A 25,908-nucleotide genomic window follows, 5' to 3' on the forward strand; every position below is an offset into this window, starting at 1 on the left:
GGTCAGAAGAGGGCATCAGATCCTCTGGAACTGGAGTTACAGATGGTTGTTAGCCACCATGTGGGTGCTGGGATTCGAACCCTGGTCCTCTGCAAGAGCAGTTAGTGCTCTTAACTGCTGAGCCATCTCTCCAGCCCCTATTTATTTACTTTTTATATGTATTGCCTGCATACGTGTAAGTGCACCCATGTTGTGCAGAACCCATGGAGGTCAGAAGAGGGTGTCAGATTCCCCAGACCTGGAGTTACTGACAGTTATTAGCCACTATGTGGGTCCTGGGAATCGAATCCAGGTCCTCTGCCAGTGCTCTTAACCACTGAGCCATTTCTCCAGCCCTTAAATTTTTTTGGAGTTACTAGGGATTGAACCTGAGGCCTCATGCATGCTAGGCAAGTGCTCTGATATTGATATATAACCCTAGGCCTTTAAAAAAAGTTTGTTTTGAGTCATGGTCTTTTGTATACCACAGTGGACTTGAAATTGAAATGTGGCTGAGGATGACCTTGAACTCCCAATCCTTCTGCCTCCACCTCACAAATGCTGGCATTTGCCACCACATTTTTTTTTTTTTTTAAAGGTCACTGCAGATGTAAGATCACCAGCCTTAGCTCTAGCTCTTGTTTCTTGAGATTGGGTCTTGCTAAATTGTCCTTTGAGTTTATCATCTTCCTGCTTCAACCCCCTGAGTAGCTGAGATTACAGGCTTGTACTGGCTGGCTTGTTTAGTTCCTCATGAAGTTTTATAAGTGAAATACAGTATAGTATTTGAGTCACTCCTGATCCCCCAACTTGGAGTTTGGTCATGTGTTCTGTGATTTGAACAATTAAAAAAAAATTTACTTATTGATTATTTTTATTTTATGTGTATGCATGTATTTCCTGCATTTAGGTAAGCACACCCATGTCGTGCAATGCCCGCGGAGGACAGAAGAGGTTGTTGGATCCCCTGGAACTGGAGTTACAGATAGTTGTTAGCTGCCATGTGGGTGCTGGGGTTCGAACTTGGGTCTTCTGCAGGAACAGTCAGTGTTCTTAACTGCTGAGCCATCTCTCCAGCCCAGATTTGAACTATTTATTATTTTTTTAATAGAGTGCTTCAGAGTATAGAGTGTATATAGAGTGCTTCAGAGATTCAAGATGATGATAGATTCCCCTAGAGAGGACTTTCATTCTTCCCCTGCTTGGTTGAGTGGTAGATGAGTGTCTGAATTAAGGAAAACTGAGTTTCTGCCCTGTTTATTCTCTGATTTGCCTCTGGCCTTAACTGAGAACCTGCTGTTCTAACTTAGGAGTCCCTCCCCTTGGGGTTCCATAGGTCTTCATTTCACTCGCTTAATAATTGAAACTATCATTCATATTTCAGAGACCCCCCCCTTTCAGTTTAAGGCTCTGTGCAGTCCTCTTTCAGCAAATATCTTGAGGGGGAAGATGAACCCTTCCCTGAGATACTGTTCACATCTCACTTCATAAATAGTTCTTTTGGTTAATCTGCATATTATTATTGTTGCTCTAATAACTTACCACAGATTTAGTGACTTAAAACACAGATTCACTATCTTGGAGTTCTGAAAGTCAGAAGTCTAAATTGGATTTTAGCAGGCTAAAATTCAAGCTGTCATCAGGCTGAGCCTTTCTGGTGGATCTAGGGGAGAATTTATTTTCTGTCTTTTTCCGGTTTTCTGTCTAGGTGCCACCTCATTCTTGGCTTCTAACACTTTCCTCTATCCTCAAAGCCAGTGTCAGAGCATCTCCAGAGATTTCTGAGTCTGACCTCTGCTTTTGTCCCCGTCTTTCAATTTAAAGGACTAACTGCATAATATAGGATAATCTTGCTTCAAGGTCAGCTGATTACTGATTTCTCTGTAATATAACATATTCACAAGTTCCAGATATTAAAATGTGAATTTCTTCAGGTAGTAAGGTCACTCACTGCCTACCAGGTCTTCCAGCAGCATCCTTCTATGGTAGACGGTCAACCTGCTTGCTCTCAGAAATACTGTGAAATGTCCTTTGAGTAAAGGTCACTGCATGTAAGATCACCAGCCTTAGTTCTTGTTACCTGAGATGACTTCTGGACATTGTCTGGCTTTTCTCATGCCACTGTTTATCTTAACTTGACTTTTGTGGATTTTCTTCTCTGAAACTGCTGTACAATCTTCCAAGCCTCATATTCTGCCAGATCTACATTCAACATTTAATCTGTATGCTTCTCCTTGTATCCTTGGTAGTATGTGCACAAAGATAAGTGGGGAACATTCTTTTTCTTTCTAAAGCTCATAGTCTAGGAAAGCGGACTGACCTGCAACTTGATGATCAAGGCAATAACTTAGGACCTGCTCTTCCTACCTTTGTCCATGTGTGTCCTTATTTCAGTGATTCCCTGTTTCTGAACTTGCTCTTGTGTGGTTTCCAAAGATCAGAATCTTAGTATATCTACTCCAGAGACCTAGTTTGTCTTTGTTTATTATTTGTAGGACTCTCATATATGCAAAGCACATGCTCTGCCACTGAACTACATTTGCAAGTTATTTTTTACAAGGTGACAATTCTGGTGTGGCTCATTTTTAAAAAAAATCTTGGCCCATTGCAGCTTTTTCTCAAAAGAAGACATTTGGGAATAAGTACAGTCATTTTTATTTTATTTATTTTTATGCATGTATTGCCTGTGTGTAGGTAAGTGCACCCGTGTCGTGCAATGCCCACAAAGGACAGAAGAGGCCATCGGATCCCCTGGAACTGGAGTTATGGACAGTTGTCAGCTGCCATGTGGGTGCTGGGATTTGAACGTGGGTCTTCTGCAAGAACAGCTAATGTTCTTAACCGCTGAGCCATCTCTCCAGCCCCCATAAGTACAGTCTTACTAGATGCTCTTTGCAGTTGTTACAAGACTCTTTAGAGATACTAGAGAAATTAGGGCTGGGGTGAGAGTTCAGTCAGTAAAATGCTTACTTTGCAGACAAAAGGACTTGAGTTTAATTAATGCCTAGAATCTACATAAAAAAAGTAGGGCATGGTGGTACATGCTTATAATCCTAGCACTGGGAGATGGAAGAGACAGATTATGTGTCCCTGGGACTCGCTGACTCTCCAGTCTAGCCCATGTGGTAAAACCCAGTCTCAAAAAGCTGGGCGGGTCGTTCGTGGTGGCACATGCCTGTAGTCCCAGCACTTGGGAGGCAGAGGCAGGCGGATCTCTGTGAGTTCAAGGCCAGCCTGGTCTACATAGTGAGTTCCAGGACAGCTCTGGCTACAGGGAGACCCTGTCTCAAAAAGACCACACACACACACACACAAAAAAAAAACAAAAAACAACAGGGTGGACACAGCAAAATGAAAATATAATGAATGGGTTGGAGAGATGGTGCTCAGCTGTTCTTGCAGAAGACCCTGGTTCGAATCCCAGAACCCACATGGCAGCTAACAACTGTAACTCCAGTTCCAGGGAATGCGACAGCCTCTTTTGTCCTCATCAGGCATTGCACGACATGGGTGCACTTACCTATACATGCAGTACATGCATACACATAAAATAAAAATAATAAATAAAAAAATATAAAAAAGGTGATAGAAAATGGAGCATTTGCAGTATTGTTGTATATTTTACTCACTACAAATTTTTCAGGGGAAATGTCTCCTTTTATAAGTTCTTCTCTTACTAGTTATTCTCTTGTTAGACTCTGAAATCTTTTAAGGTAGGACTAATGTATTAATTTTTGTATTCACATTTATAAGAACAGTTCTTGGAATATAGTTGATAAATACTGATTAAATAGTCAAGTATGAATGAAATTTTAAATTGGTTTTATTGATAAAAATGTCTTAGTACTAATAATTAAAACATTTTCTTTATTTTTATTTTATGTGTATGAGTATTTTGCCTGCCTGCCTGCATGTCATGCAGTGCCTGTGGAGGTCAAAGAAGGCTTTGGATCTCCTTGAACTGGAGTGAGGGATGGTTGTTTAGCTGCCATGTGGTTGCTGGGAATCTGAATGCAGGTCCTCTGCAAGAGCAGCCAGTGCTCTTAACCATGGGGCCATCTCTCCAGCCCTATTTATGTTTTGTGTGACTTGTTCATATTTGTCTTCTGACCTTATAGAATTAACTTCTCATTCTCTAATATGTGTTCTATTAAATTTTTAAAATTTATTTTATGCGTATGAATGTTTTATCTGCATGTGTTGTGTATAAGTGTTCCTGTGCATGCAATGTCCATGGAAGCCAGAGATGGTGTCAGATCCCCTAGAACTAGAGTTACTGATGGTTGTTAGCTGCCGTGTGGGTGCTATGAACTGAACCTGGGTTCTCTAGAAGAATAGCCAGTACTCTTAATAGCCGAGCTCTCTCTCCAGCCCCTGTTTTAGTTTTTTGCTTTTAGTCAGTTTCACAGAATTTTAGTTATGACTGTTTTGGTTAAATTGATGGTATTTTGGTACTTTAATGTATAAGGTGATTGAGGCTTAGGGAAATTAAATAATTTACCCAAATTTTCATAGATGTGTTTGGAACCCAGTAATTTATGACATTAAATAAAAACAAATGTGTGAATCTTTGCTGTCTTTTTTAAAAAATTTATTTTTTATGTTTATGAGTATATTGCTTGCATGTAGGCAGATACAACATATCATGCAATGCCTGCAGAGGTCAGAAGAGGGCTTTGGATCCCCTGGAATTGGAGTTACCCACTGATGGTTGTTAGCTGCCATGTGGGTGCTGGGAATCAAACCTGAGTCTTCTGCTGCAAGAGCAGCCAGTGTTCTTAACCTCAGCCATCTCCCCAGCCCTGTCTTTGCTGTCTTGTACTGGAAAGTTTTACTTTTCTAGAGTTACCCTATGTTTTCTTTCTGTTCTCTGTCCCATGAGACTAACTTGAACAGAATCCGTGGCCTCTTCACTTGTGACTTCATTACTTTGATCTATAAATCCAAGTAAATAGTTGAGTGGAATAGATTCAAAGGTCTATCCATTTAAGATTTTACTTTTTTTCAATCAGGTGGAATGGACTATTCCTGTAATCCTAGCACACAGGAAGATTTTGAGTTCAAGGCTAATCTGCAAGGTCAGCCTGAGCTACAATAGTGGGACTCTGATTCAAAAAAACAACAACAAAAAAAAAACCAAGGACTAGAAGTATAGATGAGAGGTGTAGTGGTTGCTTATCTTGTACGGGACTTTAGGTTTGCTTCTCACTACAAAAACCTAACTTATTATAACATTTATTGTTTTGTATTCCCGTGTAATCGTGTAAAAGCACAAAGTTTAATATAAAGGTATTCCATTATTTGACAGAAGTTATACAATGCATATAATGTAAAATTTATTCATGATTTATTTGTGAAGTTTTAAATGTAGACTAGTTGTCCACAAAGCCCAACATTCTCCTTCTAACAGAAGTACTAAAAGGTAATTGAAAGAATAGCATTATGAAATTGCTGTGAGTGTGCTAGACAACAAATAGATCTTTTTTTTTTTTAATCTGCCACTCCTTTGCTAGGGGAACCATGGCTTAGGATCAAATCTAGGGCCTTGTGCCCTAGATTTTAAAGGGAGAATACATGTTTTACCCAGTAATTAGATAATAGATCTTTGTGTGTTATATGGGTATGTGTGGGGGTGGGTGTCCATAACAGAGGATGTGAGGTCACTTCTCTATTTGCTCTTAACCATATTTTTTGAGACAGGGTTTCATTGAACCTGGAGCTCAGTGGTTGGCTGGACTGGCTGGCCAGTGAGTTCTAGGAGCCCCTGTTTCCATCACCCAGTGCTGGAGTAAAAGGCAGTGTCACCAAACCCTTCTTTCTGTGTGGGTGCCAGGGATCCAAACTCAGGTCCTCATGTTCTCTTGGCAAACACTGTACCCACTGAGTCATCTGCCCAGACCCAAGAATATATATCTTGAGGAAAATTTTCAGATGATCTTGTCACTGAATGCTATTTAACCTCGAATGTAAGAAAATACATTTGTCTTCATTATTTCAGCTTTTTTGTTTGTTTTGTTTGGTCTTTTTGAAACAGAGTCGACCTGGAACTTGCTATGTCGATCAGGCTGGCCTCAAACTTAGAGATATCTGCTTGCCTCTGCCTCCTAAGTGCTGGGATTAAAGGCATGTGCTGGGTTATCTCAGATCTTAAAAGGAGAAAACATGAAGTGGGCTTCAAATTACTTGTCACTTAATAAGGACATAATCTTTTGAAAAGAAAGTATGTGTAAAATTTTACTTACTGGGGCTGGAGAGACGGCTCAGTGGTTAAGGGCACTGACTGCTCTTGCAGAGGACCTGGGTTCAATTCCCAGCACCCACATGACGGCTTTGAACCGTCCTTAACTCCAGTTCCAGGGGAATCCGAAGCCCGCTCCTGACCTCTGCGGCATTGTACAACACGGGTGCACTCACATACATGCAGGCAATACACTCATACACATAAAATCATAAAAAAAATTTTTTACTTACTGGTATGTTGCTGATTTTTTATTTTTTATTTTTTCTCTTTTCTCGGGGTGTGTTGGGTTTATAGGCATGTGCTACCACATCTGGCTTTGTTTTGTTACTGAATTTTTCAATGTAGTAATTCAGTTTCACTGACCTTAAAATTTTGACCTTTGTTTTTTACAATTATCACCTCAGTTTGTATTGCCTTGGTATAGTTATAGCTGGGATTTTAAAATATGAGTGTCTCACTAGTCCAAAATTATTATTTATATTATTTATTTTGTTTTGGGACAGGGTCTTACTACATACCCCTGACTAGCCTGGAACTCACTATGTAGACTGGGCTAGATTTGGACTGATAAAAACATATTTAACATACTGGAAACTACCAGTACATTAAACTTTATTCAAGAAATGCTTTTTGGGGGGGAAATGCAGTGGGGGGGGCGGCTGGAATTTAGAATGAGGCTTCTGTTTTACTTCTTGGGGATTTTGATTAGGACGATTGTTTTGTGTTGGTATTTTGGATTCAGGTCTGTGCAGGCATTAGTTACATAAGGTAGAAAGACTACTACAGCAGCACATGGACACTGTTTGGTTAAGTAAATTCGAGACAAATATCTAAGGCTGATTTGTTTGTTTATTTTGCCCATTTTGCAGTAATAGGGAATAAGTCACTCATCTTGATGTTAACTCTTTTATTAATAGTTTTGAGTTCTGTGTATTTCTGATTCTGCATTTATAAAAATGAAAGCAGTTTGCTGGATAGTTTTTACTTGGTAATTGTAGGTTGTGAATAATTTTTGTCTTTTTAACCATGTTGGGGGTTCCAGTTAGGTTGAGTGAAGAACATTGAAATTGCAATGTAAACTTTGTGAATCGTATTATTTTATTTTTACTTGCTGGGCATGGTGGCACATACCTTTAGTCCCAGCACTCTGGAGGCAGAGGCAGGCAGATCTCTGTGAGTTGAGGCCAGCCTGGTCTACAAGGAGGCCCTGTTATGTTTATGAGTGGATTGCCTGCATGTATGTGAGTGAACCTGTGTCGTGCAATGAATGCCTCAGAGGTCAGAAGAGGGCTTCGGATTCCCCTGGAAGTAGAGTTAAGGATGGTGCGTAGCTGCCATATGGATGCTGGGAATCGAACCAGGTCCTCTACAAGAGCAGTCAGTGCTTTTAACCGCTGAGCCATCTCTCCAGCCCTATTTTTATTTCTGTGTAACCAAAACAAAGTAGAGAAGTTGAATGCTGAAGCCAGTATGACTCAGTTCTCCTTCATAACCTCTGACTTAAAAAATAACCCAGGCGTGATGGCTCAGATATCGTGGCTTATGCCTACAATACTAGCAGGATGATTGCTGTGAATTTGAGGTGAGCCTGGCTTCCATACTGAGTTAGTGGCAAGCCTGGGATGAGACCAACCAACCAGTCAACAACCAAACAAAAAAGGTTGGAAGCTAGTTTTGAGAAGTGAATAATAAAAGGAGGAGGAGGATGAATACAGTGTACAAGGCAGAAACTGTTAATGATCTGGGTGTTGAATGAAAGTAAGAGCTGATTATTGAGCAGTAAAATGGTCGGAGCTGGGCTTAAACAAGTGGGCAGCGTGATCAGTTTTTGAAAGACTTTAGGTTCTGTTGACCTCTTTTGGCTATATGAAACTTCTTGAAACTTTAAATAGTTAAGTTAATTAATTGAGATAGGGTTATACTCTGCAGCCCTGGCTATCCTGGAACTAGAGATCCATCCACCTACCTTTGCCTCCCAAATGCTGGGATTAAAGGCGTGAGCTTTCATACCTGGCTTTGATTTATTTTTATTTTATATGAATGAGTGTTTTGCCTGCATGTACTTAAGTGTATCATGTGCATGCAGTACCTGAGGAAGCCAGAAGAGGGTGTTGGATCCCCTGGAACTGGAGCCACCCTGTGGGTATTGAAAACTGAACCCAAGTCCTCTATAAGAGCAGCAAATGCTCTTAACTGCCGAAGTCTCTTTCCAGTCCCCATCTTGAAACTTTGAAGCTACCGAATTAGTGTTCAGAAACACCATTCTGCTAGCAATTCAGGGAATCAAAGAGAACAGGAAACCAGAAGAATGATGATAAATCTGTTAGAATATATGTAGGCCAGATTTATAAGACTGGAATGGAATGGATGAAGGATAGTATTGTTAGTACTAGGATTAGTTCAGGTAATCAGTTCTAGCTTTGCCTTTTATCAACTCGTGTGACTTTATATTAACAAATTTTGATGAATTCTGTTTCTTCATCTATAAATGAATACTATAATGCAACTGAAGTGTCAAACAGCATTTTAACGATTCAGTCTTGCCTAAATTGTTCCCTATGTTCACACACTAAGACATATTTATTCCCTAACCACTGGGCCCTTAGCGTTACTGATTTAATTTAACAGTAGACCTCATACTGTATTATACTATTTGTACAAAAATGTTCAGAATAGGTAAATCCATAGAGAAATAATTAGTTTCATAGTTATAGAAATGGGGTAGGGAAAATGGGAAAAGACAACTAGTAATTATAAGGTTTATCTTTAGGGTGATAAAATGTTCGAAAATTAGTGGTTGACAATCATGGTGAATATAATCAAAACCAGTGAACCAGTTGAGTTAATTTTTATGATACATGAGTTGTATTGCAATAAAGTTGTCATAAAAATTATATATATTGCATTTGTTTCTTTAGGTGTCTAATAGGTAGATTGGTTTTTGATACTGGGAATTAAACCTAGTGTTAGGCAAGCCCTTTCTAACCACTGAGTCACATCCTTAACCCTAGTATGTCTTTTAGAATCTTGTCTTTAGTCAAAGATCATGCATTATATTTGGTTATCATTGTCAGTACAAAGCAGCTGTTGTTCCATGAATAAAAGATAGTTTGTTGTAAGCTAAGTATAAGGGACTACAGATTCAGGTTACCATGAATGACAGTTTCCAATGTGGGAGTGACTACACGAACTGTCTATCAACACAGAAAAAAGAACGTTATAAGTCAGTGCATTTACCATACTTTAGTAGGGAATTCTGATAGGTGAGTTACTTCAAATCTGGGAAATCTGATATAGGTTTCAGATGCTATCTGATGACAGTCTTAGCTTTTGGGTTTGTGAAAGCTAGTGACCTGCTAATAAATCAATGAATACATTTTAAAAGATTTTACTTGATAGGCAAAAGGATAGTAGATCAGATACAGAAATGGGTAATAAATTACTATTAAGGGAACTTTTATCTAGCTCAAGATAATTTTGGCTCCTGATCTGCAACATTTTGATTCTCTACAACCATGGAAATGCTGGTCAGTCTTTATCTGTAGAATCTTCCAAAAGTATGTGTTTCTTTTTTCAGGAACCTCAGTTAACATTATGCTTCTTTACCTTCTTTAAAATGGGTTACAATGATAAGAAACGTACAAATGGTTATATCCCCTGGAACTAGAAGGGAGAACAAAGTTTTTCCTTTCTTAAGCATGTAGAATGGCTGTTTTTAGACTCATGCAAAATATTTGATTAAATTACTGCTTTTGCATGTATACAAGCTTTTGGTGAAGACAGGTGAAATGGGCGTTTGGGATAATGCCTGATTAAAAAACTTCCTCTACTAACGTATAATACCTAGGGTGACAAGCTGGCATTTTGAGTATTAAGTAGAAGCTTCTTGAAATGGGGTTTTTCAATTGAATGAATTTGAAGTTACAGGCCTGACTCTACATAGCTTTAAAGGATGTATTTTATAGTGTGTGTATGTGTGTGTGTGTGTGTGTGTGTGTGTGTGTGTGTTTGTTTTACACTGTAATAGGCCCCAGCACCTCTACTATATCTTTTCAGCCTCCAAACTTTTCTTATGTAGCTGTGCTAGCTAGTATAGTAAAACAAAAGGTAGAATGATAAAACACTGAAATGAATTTTAATCCATAAAATTTTAAGTATGCTCCAGTTACACAGACAGCATTACAGTCGAAATTTTCTGCATGTATTGACATTTAAAAAAAATTTATGTGTATGAGTGTATTGCCTTCATGTGAGTGCACCTGTGTTGTGCAGTGCTGCGGAGCTCAGAAGAGGGCTTTGGATTTCCCTGAAACTAGAGTTAAGGACGGATCATAGCTGCCGTGTGGGTGCTGGGAATCAAACCTGAGTCCTCTGCAAGAGCAGTCAGTGCTCTTAACTTCTGAGCCATCTCTCCAGCCCCATGTATTGACATTTTAACTTTGGTTTAGAAAATTTAGGTGTGATAATAGATTGTGTGTGAAAGAGCAACCTCTATTTGGGGAAGCTGGCATGGTTACAAAAGCACCTTCTCTATCTGCTGTTACTTGTATTAAAAATACTGATGAGGGCCTGGCAAGATGGCTCAGCGATTAAGAACACTGACTGTTCTTGCAGAAGACCTGGGTTCGAATCCCAGCACCCACATGGCAGCTAACAACTGTCCGTAACTCTAGTCTCAGGGGATCTGACATCCTCTTCTGTCCTTTGTGGGCATTGCATGACATGGGTGCACTTACCTACATGCAGGCATAACACTCATACACATAAAATAAAAATAATAAAATATTTAAAAAAATACTGATGAAAGCCTGGTGTGGGTGGTGTACACCTTTAAGCCCAGCACTAGAGAGGCAGAGGCAGGCAGATCTCTTGAGATCTAGGCCAGCCTGGCCTGTATAGGGAATTCCAGGACAACTGTGGCTATAGGGAGACTTGGGTGTCTCAAAGAGACAAAATAACAGCAAAGCCTGGTAAATTTACCTTGTCTGTTGCAATGGTATTATTGGTATTATTTTACTATACTTGTGGGAATGAATATGTAATCAAGAATACATTGGCATCTACGGATGTAGCTTAGTTGGTAGAGTACATGCCAAACATGCCCAAAGCCCTGGGCTCAGTCCTTAGCACTGCATAAAACTAGGCATGGTGGCACACACCTGTAACCCTACCCCTGGGGAGATGGGGAGAGGAAGGTTCAAGGTCAGACCAACTTGGGTCACTTAAGACTCAATCTCAAAAAAAGTTTGTTGGGTATGGGAGTGGTGAAGACATCAGGTTCAGGTATTTTGCTGTAGAGAAGAGGTCTGTATGTTTTCTTCTGGTTTTCCCCTCCCCTTGTTTTAATTTATCAAGTCTGTATCTCTGGCCTTTGCCGCTGTGGCCCATTGATCTGTCCATCTGTCTGTTACAGTGCAAATTGGGTACTTCCAGAAGTTTGAATTCAGTGATGCAAAGGACAGGCGGGCTGCAGCAGCAAAGGTAGGACAGAATCATTCCAAAGACAAGTCATTAAAGGAACATTAAGCACACATACTTACATGCTCCTAAATAGAGCACAGTTTTATTTTGTTGTGCTGGAGATCATACTTGTAAATATGTAAAAGTATTGGAAGACTATTTTTGAGCTCTACTCTTAGCCTCATTTATTTAAACAGAAGGTTACTACTTGGCTATACAGTAAATAGGTACTATCTTTGTTTGAAATGTTGAGTGTTACAAGAGATGATTTAATGGTGAATATTGAAATTAGCTTCACTCATGGACCTGATTGATTTTTGGAAATTAGAGTGAGAAATTGACTCCATTTTGGAAACTGAGGAGAAGATAGATTGATCTGCATGTGTATTTGATGAAAATAATCTAAATCTATGCCAGGTATGGTGGTGCATGCCTTTAGTCCCAGCACTAGGGAGGCAGAGGCTGTGAAATTGAGGCCAGCCTGGTCTACATAGTGAGTGCCAGGCCAGCTGAGGATACAGGGAGACCCTGTCTCAAAAAAACCGAAACAAGGGGCTGGAGAGATGGCTCAATGGTTAAGAACACTGTTCTTGCAGAAGACCCGGGTTCGAATCCCAGCACCCATATGGCAGCTAACGACTTTCCGTAACTCCAGTCCCATGGGATCCAACAGCCTCTTCTGACCTCCGCGGGCATTGCACGACATGGGTGTACTTACCTACATGCAGGCAGTGCATGCATACACATAAAATAAAAATTAAAAAAAACGAAACAAAAAAATAAAATAATATAAATCTTCTAGTATGTTTTTGGTTAATGTCTATGAGAAACTCTAAAGGAGTCTATTTAAATATTTGCAGCACTTGCTACATGATAGCAATTGACAGTATTAGTTCCTGATTATTGCTGTTGCTGCTACTGAATTTAATACTAATCACAATGGCAAAAAATAGCATTTCTATAATGAATTCTAAAGCCTAAATTACAGGTAAGTTTTAAGAACTCAAGTTTTAGAGTCTGGCTGGAATGTAGCTTAGTGGTGTAGCACTTCCCTAGCAGGCATACAGCTCTGGATTCTCTAGTACTTCAGAAGATTTCCCCCCTGCCCCTAACACCCTTAAGCTGTAAATACAAATAGGTTGTTTATATTATCTTAGTATTGGTGGAAAAGCGAGGTATTGTAGGGGTAATGCTCTTTGTATTTTTCCCCCCTGCTACGGTACTGAAAAGAAAGGGAGATATTTTCTCAATTGATTTAATACTGTTGTTTCTCATGGCTTCCTAGATATGAAAGTAGATGAAAGTTTATATTTGGTCTTCATTGAAGATTACTGTTTTCTAAGTGACTGTAAAACCTTAGGATTTTAAGTATCCATAGCATGATTTTTGGATTTGAAGGTTGATGGTGGTGGTGTTTAATACTGTTATAAACTTGGTCTAGTTTATTCTGTGTGGAAACTTTTTTTTTTTTGGACACAGGGTCTCCCTGTAGTCCCAGCTGGCCTCTAACTCTATATAGACCAGGCTGGCCCTGTCTCTGCTTCCCAAGTGCTAGGATCAAAGGCGTGTGCTACCACACCTGGCTGGACTCATAATTTTGGAAGTTATGCCATAGGAAGAGTGTTCTGAATTACGTGTTTTTAGTAAAGTTTGAGTTAAGATGGCTCTTTTTTGATCTTGGGAACCTTTTAAGTGATTATTTTTCTCTTTTCATATTTGATTTTAGGTACTTCATAGTTTCCTATTTCATACATTTATTCATTTGTTATTTATTTTTGAGACAGGGTCTCCCTGTTTAGCCCCAGCTAGCCTGGAGCTCACTCTGTAGACCAGGCTAGCCTTAATCTCACAGAGATCTGTCTGCTCTGACTCTGGAATGCTGGGATTAAAGGCTTATATATGCCTGGCAAACCTTTATTTTAATTCTTATAGCATGGAATGTTGAAATAAATATTAGTTATGAATCTATAGTTTCTTGGAAAATGTCAGACCTAGCAGCCCAAATAAAAGTAAGTCAAAATCATTCTGATTTTTAGAAACCTAGGATATGACCTTGACTCTACCTACCACTATTGACATTTCAAAAAGTAACTTCTGCATGTATGTAAGTGCACCATATTCATGCCTGGTGTCCAAGGAGACCAGAAGAGGGTGTCACATCCCCTGGAACTGAAGTTTAGTTCTTTTGTGGTGCATGCCTTTAATTCCAGCAAAGGCAGGCAGATCTCTATGATAGAGTTGAAAGCCAGCCTGGTCTACATAGTGAGTTCCAGGCCAGCTGGGGCTACAGGGAGATCCAGCCTGAAAAACAAAAGCAAAACAAAACAAAATGTTTGTGTCAACAAATAAAAACAAAAAATGAGTTGTATTTACTAATGAGTACATTATAGCTTTTCTGTATTTCTTTTTTAGCTATTGGCACTCTGCCTTTTCTTTTTAATATTATCTCTACTTTTTTTCCTGCCATCTTTGAAAATCCTTTCTTTTTTTCATTTATTTTTTAATGTTTTTTAAAACTTTTACAAAAAATTTATTATTTTTATTTATGTTTGTCTGTGTATTGCTTGCATGTAGGTAAGTGCACCTGTGTCATGCAATGCCTGTGGGGGTCAGAGAGGCTGTCGGGTCCCCTGGGACTGGAGTTACAGACAGTTGTTAGCTGCCATGTCGGTGCTGGGATTCGAACCCGGCTCTTCTGTAAGAACAGTCAGTGTTCTTAACCACTGAGCCATCTCTCCAGCCCCGAAAAAAATCCTCTTTCATGCTATTTTTCTAATGAAAATCTTGGTCTTATGATAAACAGATCTTATTAAATTGATTATAGCTTTTTTTTTTTCTTCTTCTTCTTTTAAGACAGGGTCTCATGTATCCCAGGCTTCCATCAAACTTGTTATGAGGCCAAGCATGACCTTGATCCTTCTGCCTCCATCTCCTGAGTGCTGAGATTACAGGCTGGGATTACAGGTGTATATCACTATGTCTGGTTTTATGTAGTGCTGGGAATTGAACCTAGGGCTTTGTGTGTACTATGAAAGTGCTAATTGAGCTACATCACTAACCCTAGCTTGAACTTTTTTTTTTTAGTCTCCCTATATCCCCCAACTGACCCTGATCTTGCTGTATAGATCAGGTTAGCCTTGATCTCATAGATCTGCGTGTCTTTTACTCCCGGGTGCTGGGATTAAAAGTGGGTGCCACCACAACTGGCCCTCGAATGAATTTTTTTTTTTTTTTGTCTTTTTGAGACAGGGTCTCTCTTAGTCCCAGCTGACCTGAACTCACTATGTTGACCAGGCTGGCCTTGAGCTCACAGAGATCCGCTTGCCTCTGCCTCCTGAGTGCTGGGACTAAAGGCGTACGCCACCATGCCCGGCTTTTGAATGAATTTTTTAAGTGAAACCATTGAATGTTTTTATGGTTTATGAATGTTGTTCAATAGCATTTCTACATTCAATGACATTTCAAGTACTGTATTTTGATCATTATTTTTTGTGTGTGTATGTGCCGGGATTTGAACCCGGGACTGGGTCAATACTGAGTGACACCTATAGTTCTAGATCTAATAGCCAAATGCTGTGGTCCTTCAAAACAATGCTCTGGTGTTGAGGTCAGTTGAATGAATGTATCCCCACTCTTCAAAGTATTGTGAGATTGTCTAGACTGGAAGTGGATTGGAGTCCTTTAGACATTGCCTTTTGTATTTACTGTTGCTGATGGAATTGACAATAGTCTTACTAATTTCTGAGATTTTTCTTCTTTTGGTCTTTTTGAGACAGGGTCTCCCTGTAGCCCTGGCTACCTTGAAATTCACTGTGTAACCCTCCCTGGCTGGCCTCAGTCTCCTAGAGATCTGCCTGCCTCTGCCTCCTGAGTGCTGGGTTCAAAGGTATGCCCCAGAATGCCCTGCTTGAGATTTTTTTTTAAAAGTTTTTCTTTTTACCTTTGGTGTTCTGAGGAGATGTGTGTGAATCTTCTGATTTATTGTGCTAGACCTTTAGTACTCACTGAACTGGAAACATGTCTTTTTCAAGAAAAACTAGGGGAAGGGCACATGTAACAGTTAAGTTAAGATGGTTGCCTCACAAGATCAGAAATTAGTAGTGACTGAGGTAAGGCAATGTTTTAAACCTTGGGCCACCAAGAGGGCTCAGCAGGTAAAGAAAAGTGTTTACTGCCAAGTCAACTGGAGTCCCCCAGGAAGCACATCACATGGTGGAAGAAGAGAAACAACTTCTACAAGTTGTCCTCTGACTGCTACAAGCATGCTGTGGCATGTGACTCTCTCTCTCTCTCTCTCTCTCTCTCTCTCTCTCTCTCTCTCGTGTGTGTGTGTGTGTGTGTGTGTGATTTTAAAATATATTTAAAAATGTAAGGGGCTGGAGAGATGGCTCAGAGGTTAAGAGTACTGGCTACTCTTGCAGAAAACCTGGGTTCAGTTCCCAGCATCCACATAGTGGCTAACAACCATCCATAACTCCATAGCCAATGTGTGTAACTCCACTTTCAGGGGATCCGATACCCTCTTTTGACCACTGTGTATATTGCATGACACGGGTACACTTGCATACATGCAGGCAGGCAATACCCTCATACATATAAAATATAAAGAGAAATTTTAAAAGATTTAAACCTTGGAGCTGGAGAGATGGCTCAGCAGTTCAGAACACTGGTGGTTCTTGCAGAAGACCTGGGTTCGAATCCCAGCACCCACATGGCAGCTAACAGCTGTCCTTAACTCCAGTCCCAGGGGATCTGACAGCTTCTTCTGACCTCTGCAGGCATTGCACGACACAGGTGCACTTACCTACATGCAGGCAATACACACATACACATAAAATAAAAATAATAAAATTAAAAAGATTTAAACCTTGCAACAGTGTGGCAGTGACTTTTAGAATATGGATATACTCTGGACACATGACTTTACCTAACCTTGCAGCATAATGTAAACAAGCTTACTAAGCCATTTTGTGACCTGGGCATATGACCTTAATCCCTCATGATTCTTCCTTGTCTTGGACCCAAAATAATACCTATGCCTGCTTTGCATATCAAAGCCCTGCAAAGTACTTATCAAAAGTGCTTATCAACTACACTTAATAAAATGTAGTTGTGTGTGTGGTAGTCTAGGTCTAGAGATCAAAGGGCAAGACTCTTCTCTAAATAAGAGTTTTGCTTTTTTTCCCCATTTCATGCTAGATATACTGTTCAATTAAAGAAAGGGTGAGGGGCTTGTTCTGGAGCACAGTTCCAAGAGAAATCTGAAGAAACAGGTTCTCAGCAGTTTAGATATGCTCTTGATCTTAGAAAGAATGCAGAATGAATGCCAAGTCAACTGTTTTTAATTAAGGCATAGTGTAATGTGTCAACTAGTAAATGCCGTACAGCAGTGTTAACTTATAAGACGCTGTGCATGTATTAAATAACATAATTCAAAACAGTGATTTAGTCTAATTTCATTTAGTGATAACATCATTCTTTAAAATATCTTGGGAACCAAACTCAGGTCCCCTACAAGAGCAACTAGTGCTCTAAACTGCTGAGCTATTCATGCCCTATAGAAACATCTTTAAAACATTTTTTATTATTTTTATTTTATATGTATGCGTGTATTGCCTGCATGCATGTGAGTGGACCTGTGTCATGCAATAACCTTGGAGGTCAGAAGAGGGCATTGGATACGGTGGAATTGGACTTACAGATGGTTGTTAGCCACCATGTGAGTGTTGGAAATAAACATCTTTTTAATTATTGGTTAAACTAGTGGCATTTTTCTTTTGTTTGTGTTTGTGTGTATATGTATGTGATGTGTGTGTGTGTGTGTGTATGTGATAAAAGCTAGAGGAGGGTATCACTTTGTAGCTTAGACTGACCTTGAACTGTGTAGCAACCCTCAGCCTCCTAAGTGCTAGGATTATAGTACTGCCATACCATGCAGATTCTGTTGTTTTGGGGGGAGGGCACTGAATATTAAACCTAGATCCTTGCATATACTAGGCAGTGGCTCTACCCCTAAGCTACATCCTCGGTTCTCTGTCACATTCTTAAATGCAGGCCTGCTTGCATACATGTGTACCTCTAGTATTTTGGTTCTTTGCAGGGATCTTTTGAAAAATGGTAGCCCCCCCCCCCAACCTTTCCTGATGTATTTGGCATGGAGTCTGGCATGCACATCAGGTTGTTTTTTAAACTACCCAGATGATGCCAGATGATTCTTGTAGTCCAGTAAATATTCACATACAGATAAAATTGAGAGCCACTTGATGAAAATAGATGATGGAACCATTCAGTGGGGACAATTACCATATTTAGACTCAATGACTCTTTTTTTTTTAACTTTATTTTTATTTTATGTGTGTGTGTGTGTGTGTGTGTGTGTGTGTGTGTATGTATGCAAGTACACCCATGTTACACAGTGTCTGAGGAAGACAGAAAGGGTCTCTTCAGCCCCTGGAGCTGTCTCTTCAGCCCCTAGAATCATTAATTCTTTAAAAATGGAGAAATAGAACTTTGGAGACAGTTTCAAAGCAAACACTACTGCTTTAACCCTGAAATATAATTTTCTTCTAATCACTGAAATACTGTACTGCTTTTTTCATATGGGAGGTCTACAGATTACCTTTTCAAAACACTGAGAGTGGGAATTTTAAGAGCAGTAGTTACCGGTAATGGCTCATAGTAGAATTGTCTTAGCAAACATTAGGAAAAACTTCAGGTGAAAAAATATCAATATGCATAGCCCACCCCAGACAGTTGAATTAGAATTGCTGGGTGGTAAGCCCATGCATGTGCTGGTATTTTTGGGTTCCACAGGAAATCCTAGTATGTAGCCAGAAAGAACCCATATCACTGATTTAGAGCTTGTAACTAGACAAGATGCAAGAGTTTAGGGTGCATTATTGTCCTTAAAATTAGGTGTATGCTGCTATTTTAGTGTTGTCTAATTACAGTGATTACTCATATTTTATTTGGTTAGTATTCTTGCACACCCTTTTTTTGGGGGGGGGGTGCATGTCTTTTTGAGACAAGGTCTCCCTGCAGCCTCAGCTGGCCTGGAACTTACTACGTAGAACAGGCTGGCCTTGAACTCACAGAGATACACCTGCCTCTGCTGGGACTACAGGTGTGCACCACCATCCCCAGCAATTGTTGATGTTCTTTGAAAATGATAAAACAGCAATAAGAAAAAGATACACAGCTTTACTTATTTATTTATTTTTATGTGTTTGGGTGTTTTGCCTGCATGTATGTAAGTGTGCCACATGTGTACAAACCCTCAGAGGTCCGAAGAAGCATCAGATTCCTTGGAACTGGAGTTATGGATGATTTAGTCACCATGGAGGTGCTAGGAATTGAACCCAGGTCCTCTTGAAGAGTAGCCAATGCTCTTAACTGCTCAGATATCAGTCTAGCCCTGAAGAACTTTTAATTTCAACCAAGCGTCTCAGTTGACCTTATATTATAATGATGTTTTGAGAGCTCACATGCAGATATTTTTCCTGTACGGATTGGTAATATAAGCATAAGTTTTTGAAAACTTTAATATTCAAATCCTGCTAGCCTATTTTATCTTGGGCCAAGTCATTTAATCTTTCTAACCTTATCTATAAAGTAAATAATGCCAGCCTTCCATAAAGTATTGATGGGAGGATTAAAAGCAGTAATGTATATGAAATGTCTACCATGCTTCATGACACTTTGAAATCTGAGTGCCTCTTGTTCAGAATTCTCTTGCTTTGAGACTTTTGTTATTTATTTTTATGGCAGGGTCTCATTGTTTAGTTCAGGCTGGTGCTGATCTGATCCTTCTGCAGAAATCCTCCTAAATGCTGGGACTGCAAATTTGCACTGCCTTAGTCATTGTTCTTTTTTTTTTTTCTTCTCTGTGTGTGAAGTGTATATGAATGTTTGTGCGTCTGTGCGTGGAGGCCAGAGGTGGATGTTCGGTGTCTTCCTCAGTTGCTTTCTACCATATCTTTTGAGACAGGGTCTTTCACTGACAGACTAAACTGGCTGGCCAGGATCATCCAGGATCTGCCTGTTTCTGCTGCCCCATCAGTAGGATTAGTGATTAGAGGGGCACTCATCCAGATGCTGGTTTTCTATTTATGTGTGTATGTATGTATGTATGTTTGTTTATTTTGGTCTCTTTGAGAGAGGGTCTCTTTGTAGCCCCAGGTGGCCTGGTACTTGCCATGTAGAGATCTACCTCACAGACATCCTCACAGAGATCCTCCTGCCTCTGCCTCCCAAGTGCTGGGACTAAAGACCATGCGCCACCATGCCCAGCTTTGGTTTTTGTTTTAATTGGTGCTGGGTATCTGAATTCATGTCCTCATGCTTGCTGTGGCAGGTACTTTACTAGTTGAGCCATCTTCCCAGTCCCTCATTGCTCTTTCTAAAGTAATTGTGCTATAGATGCTCTATTACAGGTTAGATTCCCTATCTTTGTTTTTTTTTTTTAATTATTTTTTAATTTTTTATGACAGGGTCTCCCTGTAGTTCCAGCTGGCCTGCAACTGACCTGGAACTCACTATGTAGACCAGGTGGCCTTGATTTCACAGATACCACCTGCTTTTGTCTCCCAAGTGCTGGGATTAAAGGTGTGCACCACCATGCCTTGCTAGCATCTTGATTTTTTTTTTTTAACCGTCTTGATTTTTGATGATTTATAAGTTAGCAGTTTTGTATTAAGGACCACGCTTCAGTGTTGGATCTCAGAATTATTTGCCTAATTTAAGATCACAAATATTTTCTCCTAGTTTTATATTTTGATTTGTAGTTCAATTTATAGTTTGGTTTTCTACACACAGCAAGTTTGAGGCCAGGTGGGGCTAAATCAGACCCTAGTTCAAAAAAATATGTATATATGATATTAATTTGCCTTTTTATTTGGAGTAAAGGGTAGTTTTGAGAAAGGGTCTCATGTAGCTGAGGTGGCCCTTGAACTCTTGATCTTCCTGCCTCTGCTTCCCAGAGCTGGGAGTACAAGGGTGCATCATCATGCTTGTTTTATTTTATTTACTTTAAAAATGTATTTTATTTTTATGTGTCTGAGTGTTTAGCCTGCATATAAAGTGCACCACATGCATGCAGTGCCCATGGAAACCAAAGAGGGTATTGGATTCCCTGGAACTGGAGTTAAGGATAGGTGTTAGCCACCATATGGATGCTGGGAACTGAACCTGGGTCCTCTGTAAGAACAGACAGTGCTCTTAACCACCCAGCCATCTCTGCAGCCCCATTTTATATTCACATTCTACTTGAGTTAATATTTTGCTACTCTATATGAGGCATACAAGCCTTACAACTATGTGGATTGGTTTTCTCACAGCCTTTTTTTTTTTTCTTTTTTTGGTCTTTTTGAGGCTGGCCTTGAACTCACAGAGATCCACCTGCCTCTGCCTCCTGGGATTAAAGGCGTTCACCACTATGCCCGGCCTCTCACAGCCTTTTGTATTGTAGTTATCATGTTTCCATCTTTAAGAGTTATAACTCTCCCCCCCACGTTGACATACTACTATTATTAATTGTTGATTTATTGTTTTTGGAGATGGGATCTTCCTGAAGTGCCATTTAGCCTAGAACTCCATTATGTAGGCTTCACTCTCACAGAACTAACTCCACCTGCCTCTGCTTCCTGGGTGCTAGGATTAAAGGGGTATAACACCACACCTAGATGTGTTAAAATTTTTGACTCAAGCCTGGCGTGGTGGCACACTCCTTTAATCCCAGCACTCGGGAGGCAGAGGCAGGCGGATCTCTGTGAATTCAAGGCCAGCCTGGTCTACATAGTGAGTTCCAGGACAGCTGGGGCTACAGGGAGACCCTGTCTCAAAAAGACCAAAAAAAAAATTTTTTTTTGACTCAACAGTTTTATGTTTTCGAAAACTTAAAAGGTGAAAAATAATCCGTAATATTTATCCAGATGTTTGTTTACCCTCGCTATTCTTTTTTTCCTTTAGCCCCAGGTTTTCCTCTCATATTGTTTCTTTGACTTGGTTTAAGCTGCTCATTCTTATCTAAGGGATGATTCGGGGGCGGGGGGTATTTTTTGAGACAGGGCATGTGCAACCACGCCTGGCTAATTTTACTTAAAATTTTAACATTTATTTGTGTGTATACATGTGCATATGAAGGTCAAATGATAACTTGTTGGAGTTGATTTTGGGTTCTGGGGAATCAAAAAAATCTTTGATCGTTGCACTGTCTGGGCCATCTAGAATTTCACTTCTATTAATCTCCTTTGAAAATTGGTAGTATTTTGTTCTTGCTATGTCTGGTAATTTGAAATTCATCATGGACATTTTGTGTGTTAATGTGGTGAGATTCCTTTAAGACTGTTTTAGTAGACAAGTCAGCCTGGTTAGACTATGACTACAGGTTCTTTCTCATCTTACATAGGCATAGGTTCCAATTTCTGTTGGTCTTTAAAGCCTTTGCCATGCTTGTGTTTGTTTTGTGTTTCTACTTAGGTTGGTCTAGAACCTGGGCAGTGATTTGTCTTGTAGTTTTGTTCTCAAAGCTTCTCCTGTAACTGTGTGTCCCACATATGTGCAGCTTTAGGCACAGATTTTCAATGATTTTCTCCAAGTGTTTGCCCAAACTCCTTGAGGTCTAGGCCTAAGGCCCCTTTCTTTACTCTCCTAGCCAAAAATACACAGTTGTTTCAGTTTAGTTGTCTACCTGTTAGGCCTTGGAGTGAAATGGCAAGGGAAAAAGGAAAATAATAATGAGGACTCCCCTCCCACACTCTTCTTCTCAGAAGCCTACTTCCTGATTTCCTCTTGAGTGATGGATTTTCTCTTTTGTGTTTTTCTGTAGCCACTCTGAAGCCTTGTAGTTCTCTGATTGGGTGTGTTCGAAATGGACTAAAAGGAAAATAAAGAGGTATTCTCCCTACATTCTCTAGGAGACCTTGCCTTCTCTGATCAAAGGAGTGTACTTTCCCAGGTTTCACTGATTATACTTCTGTACAGTTTCTTTTGGCACAACCTTGGGTCAAAGCCAAGAACTAAAAGAGAAAACTTAATGGGTTATATTCATCACCATCTTTTTATTTACTTATTTTTGCAGTGCTTGGGATTTAATTCAGGGCCAGTTACATGCTTGGCAAGGACATAACCACTGAGGTATATATACCCCAGCCCTTTTAAAATCTTATTTGCTCAAACTGGCTTTAACTTGTGATTCTCCACCCTCAGCCTCCTGAATAGCTTCAGGTATGTTAGATAGGCACTCTACCAACTGAACTACATCCCCCAAACCCTGCACTTTATATTTTGTCCATAGGTTTTAATTAACATCAGTGAGCAATACAGATGTTGCAATGGGTTTCTTTTTCCTTTACGACTGGAATCGAAAGTCAGATTGATTTGTTTTCATACACATAAATATTACAGTAATCTCCCTTTAGATATGATTTTGCTTTTGACAGTTTCAGGTTGCTACTAGCAACCATGGTGTGAAAATATTGAATGAAAAATTTCAGAACTAATATGTTTTAATTTACATACTGTTCTGAGTCGTGTGATGAACTCTTACATAATTTTCACTTAGAATTATCTTCCCCTTTTCTGATATATTCATGTGGCTGTGTTCCCTGTACATTATTTGCTTAGTAGCCTTTGAGGTATTGGAGTGTTTGTATATAGACTTCGCTGTAGTTTCAGCCATCAACTGGGGACCTTGGAACATATATACTCCATGGATAAGGGGGCATTCTGTATAGCTAGCTTACTTTTACGTGATTAAATGTACCCATTTTTAGGTTTATAATTTTGAGTGTTGAGAAACGGATACGTCTTTGTAAGTGATACATTCAAGCTATAGAACTTTTGTTAAAAAGTCAGAAAGTTCTAGTGCTTCCTTATATTCTGCCTGCTTACTCCCCACCTTGTACTGAATAACTTTTCTTTGGGGGTGAGTCTTTTTGAGACAGGGTCTCCTGTAGCCCCAGCCAGTCTGAAACTCACTATGTAGACCAGGCTGGCCTTGAACCCACAGAGATCCACCTGACTCTGCCTCCCGAGTGCTGGGATTCAAGGCTTGGGACACCACAAGGTTTGGTTTTTGAGAGAGCATCTCTCTACTTTCTGGGCTGTCTAGAACTTACTATATTGTAGCCTAAGCTGGTCTTGAACCTGTAGTAATCTTCCTGTCTCAGCTTTTAGAGTGCTGGTGTTACATGAGTCGGCACTCTGGGTTTACAAAGTGCTTTGCATATAAAGTACTTAATACATGGCTTAGTATAGAATAATTGTGTGATAAATGCAATTACTTCCCCATCACTCTTCTTCATGAAGTATCTTTTTTTGGTCTTTTTGAGACAGGGTCTCCTTGTAGCCCCAGCTGGCCTGGAACTTTGCTATGTAGACCAGGCTGGCCTTGAGCTCACAGAGATCCCTCTGTCTCTGCCTCCTGAGTGCTGGTATTAAAGGCGTGTGCCACCATGCCCAGCACATGAAGTATCCTTAAGTGACTAGCTAGCTACTCTGAAACAGCTTATCTGAGTCATTTTGGTAATCAGGGCAGTGCATCCAGGTGGTCTTGCCTCAAATAGCTTATTAAATAAAAGAGTAGAACTAGTAATCAATAAATGTTCCATCGTGATTTTGGAGAAGACAAACAGTGGGCCGCAATCATTATTTGTTATTAGAACTCAGACCAAGTAGTAGCAATACCAGGTCATTCTTTCCTTTTTTTCCCCCTCTGAGTAAGTTGAGACTTAATACCTGAAGCATTTTCCTTCAAGTGCACTGTCTAGTGGAGGAATATATAGTATTTATTTTTATATATTAATACTTTAAAAAAATATTTATTATTTTTATTTTATGAGTATATTGCCTGCATGTATATAAATGTACCCATGTCATACAGCACCCCTGGAGGTTAGAAGAGGACATTGGATCCCCTGGAACTGGAATTACAGACAGTTGGTAGCTACCATGTGGGTGCTGGGAATTGAATCTGGTCTAGGAGCAGCTAGTGCTCTTAACTGCGGAACCATCTCTCCAGTCCTGTATCTTAACTCTTGTAGATTGTTGTTTTCTGGAGTGTGATGTTAAGAGAGAATTCTTAGCGTATCTGAGTGTCTAAAGTAGTTAGACTAGAAAAATGTGCGTGGATGAAGTGGAAGAGTATTTTCATTATTGGCCTAGTTGGGGGAAGGGAGTGAGTATAAATGTATTTAAAATTTTCTGTGACAAATGGTACTGTTGAGAATAATCGATAGAGATCTTTCATGACATTTTTATATTAGATTACTTTAACTTAATACTTAACTAATACTGTGATTTAACCACAGTGATATATAAGCAGTTTCAGGCTACAAAGATCTTTTAAAAAATACTCTTTGGTGTAGAATGTTGTCCGTAAAATATAAAACAGACTGAAGTTTTAAGTTCCTCTTCTGGCATCATAACTTGCTCTTTTGTCTTTGAGTCAAGTTTAACTGATCTCTTAGTCCCATTGTTTTACTTGCTTTTTTTTTAAAGCCCTAGCTGGCTTGGAGGTCACCATGTAGACCAGACTGGCCTCAGTCTTAATAGAAATCTACTTGCACCACCACCATGAGGAGACTGGATTTCCTTGTTTTTGAGACACGATATCATTCTGTGACCCAAGCTGGCCTGGAACTCATAGCAATCCTCTCTCAAGTACTGAGATTACAGCCCTGAGTGTGAACCACTGAGCCCCTTAGTGTTTTTTATTTTTATTTTTTTAAATGTACCCAAATAGTAAGTTTGTTAGTTTTATGGGAAATGGAGATATTTGTGAGAGCAGTAAGCTTTGATTTATTTAATAGTTTAATTTTTCCTTCTAGAATGAAAGAGCAACATGAAAGAGCATCCCAAGAGTACACATATACACTGTAATTGCATGATGCAGATATTTTGTAGGTGTGGTTAAATATGTCTGAAGTACTTTATGACTTTGAAGTTATTTGAACTGTTCAATACGTATGGTCTTAGAAATTGTATTCATTACATTTAGTATATTGTTGTGGCAGTCTGTTAAATATTAATCGTAACAAGTTTTTAATTAATGCCTGATTTTTTTTTCCCTCCTTTTAAGATGAGGTCTTGCTATATGGTGCAGACTAGCTTCAAATTCTTCGTACTTCTGCCTCAGCTTCCTGTGTGCAGAGGTTATAGGTGTAGGTGACCACATTTGGCCTAGCATAATTTACTCTGCCAGCTCTTTTCTCTTTGGCTTTTTTTCAGTC

The 25,908-nt window shown here is 39.6% G+C and overlaps 1 protein-coding gene across 3 annotated transcripts in view; it reads left to right on the plus strand.

Moving 5' to 3' along the window:
* The window catches only part of Arih1 (ariadne RBR E3 ubiquitin protein ligase 1), a 114,163-nt gene that overhangs the window by 12,628 nt on the left and 75,627 nt on the right, over positions 1-25,908 (plus strand). Inside the window, exon 2 of one of the 3 annotated variants that reach the window (XM_029565064.1) lies at positions 11,634-11,701. The exons of the other annotated variants lie outside the window; for them this stretch is intronic. Within the exon in view, the coding sequence (XP_029420924.1) occupies positions 11,634-11,701 (68 nt within the window). The remainder of the gene's footprint in view (positions 1-11,633; positions 11,702-25,908) is intronic. 3 annotated transcript variants of the gene reach the window in all.

The sequence above is a fragment of the Nannospalax galili genome, unplaced genomic scaffold, assembly GCF_000622305.1.
Source record: "Nannospalax galili isolate Female #2095 unplaced genomic scaffold, S.galili_v1.0 scaffold54, whole genome shotgun sequence".
NCBI lineage: Eukaryota > Metazoa > Chordata > Mammalia > Rodentia > Spalacidae > Nannospalax > Nannospalax galili.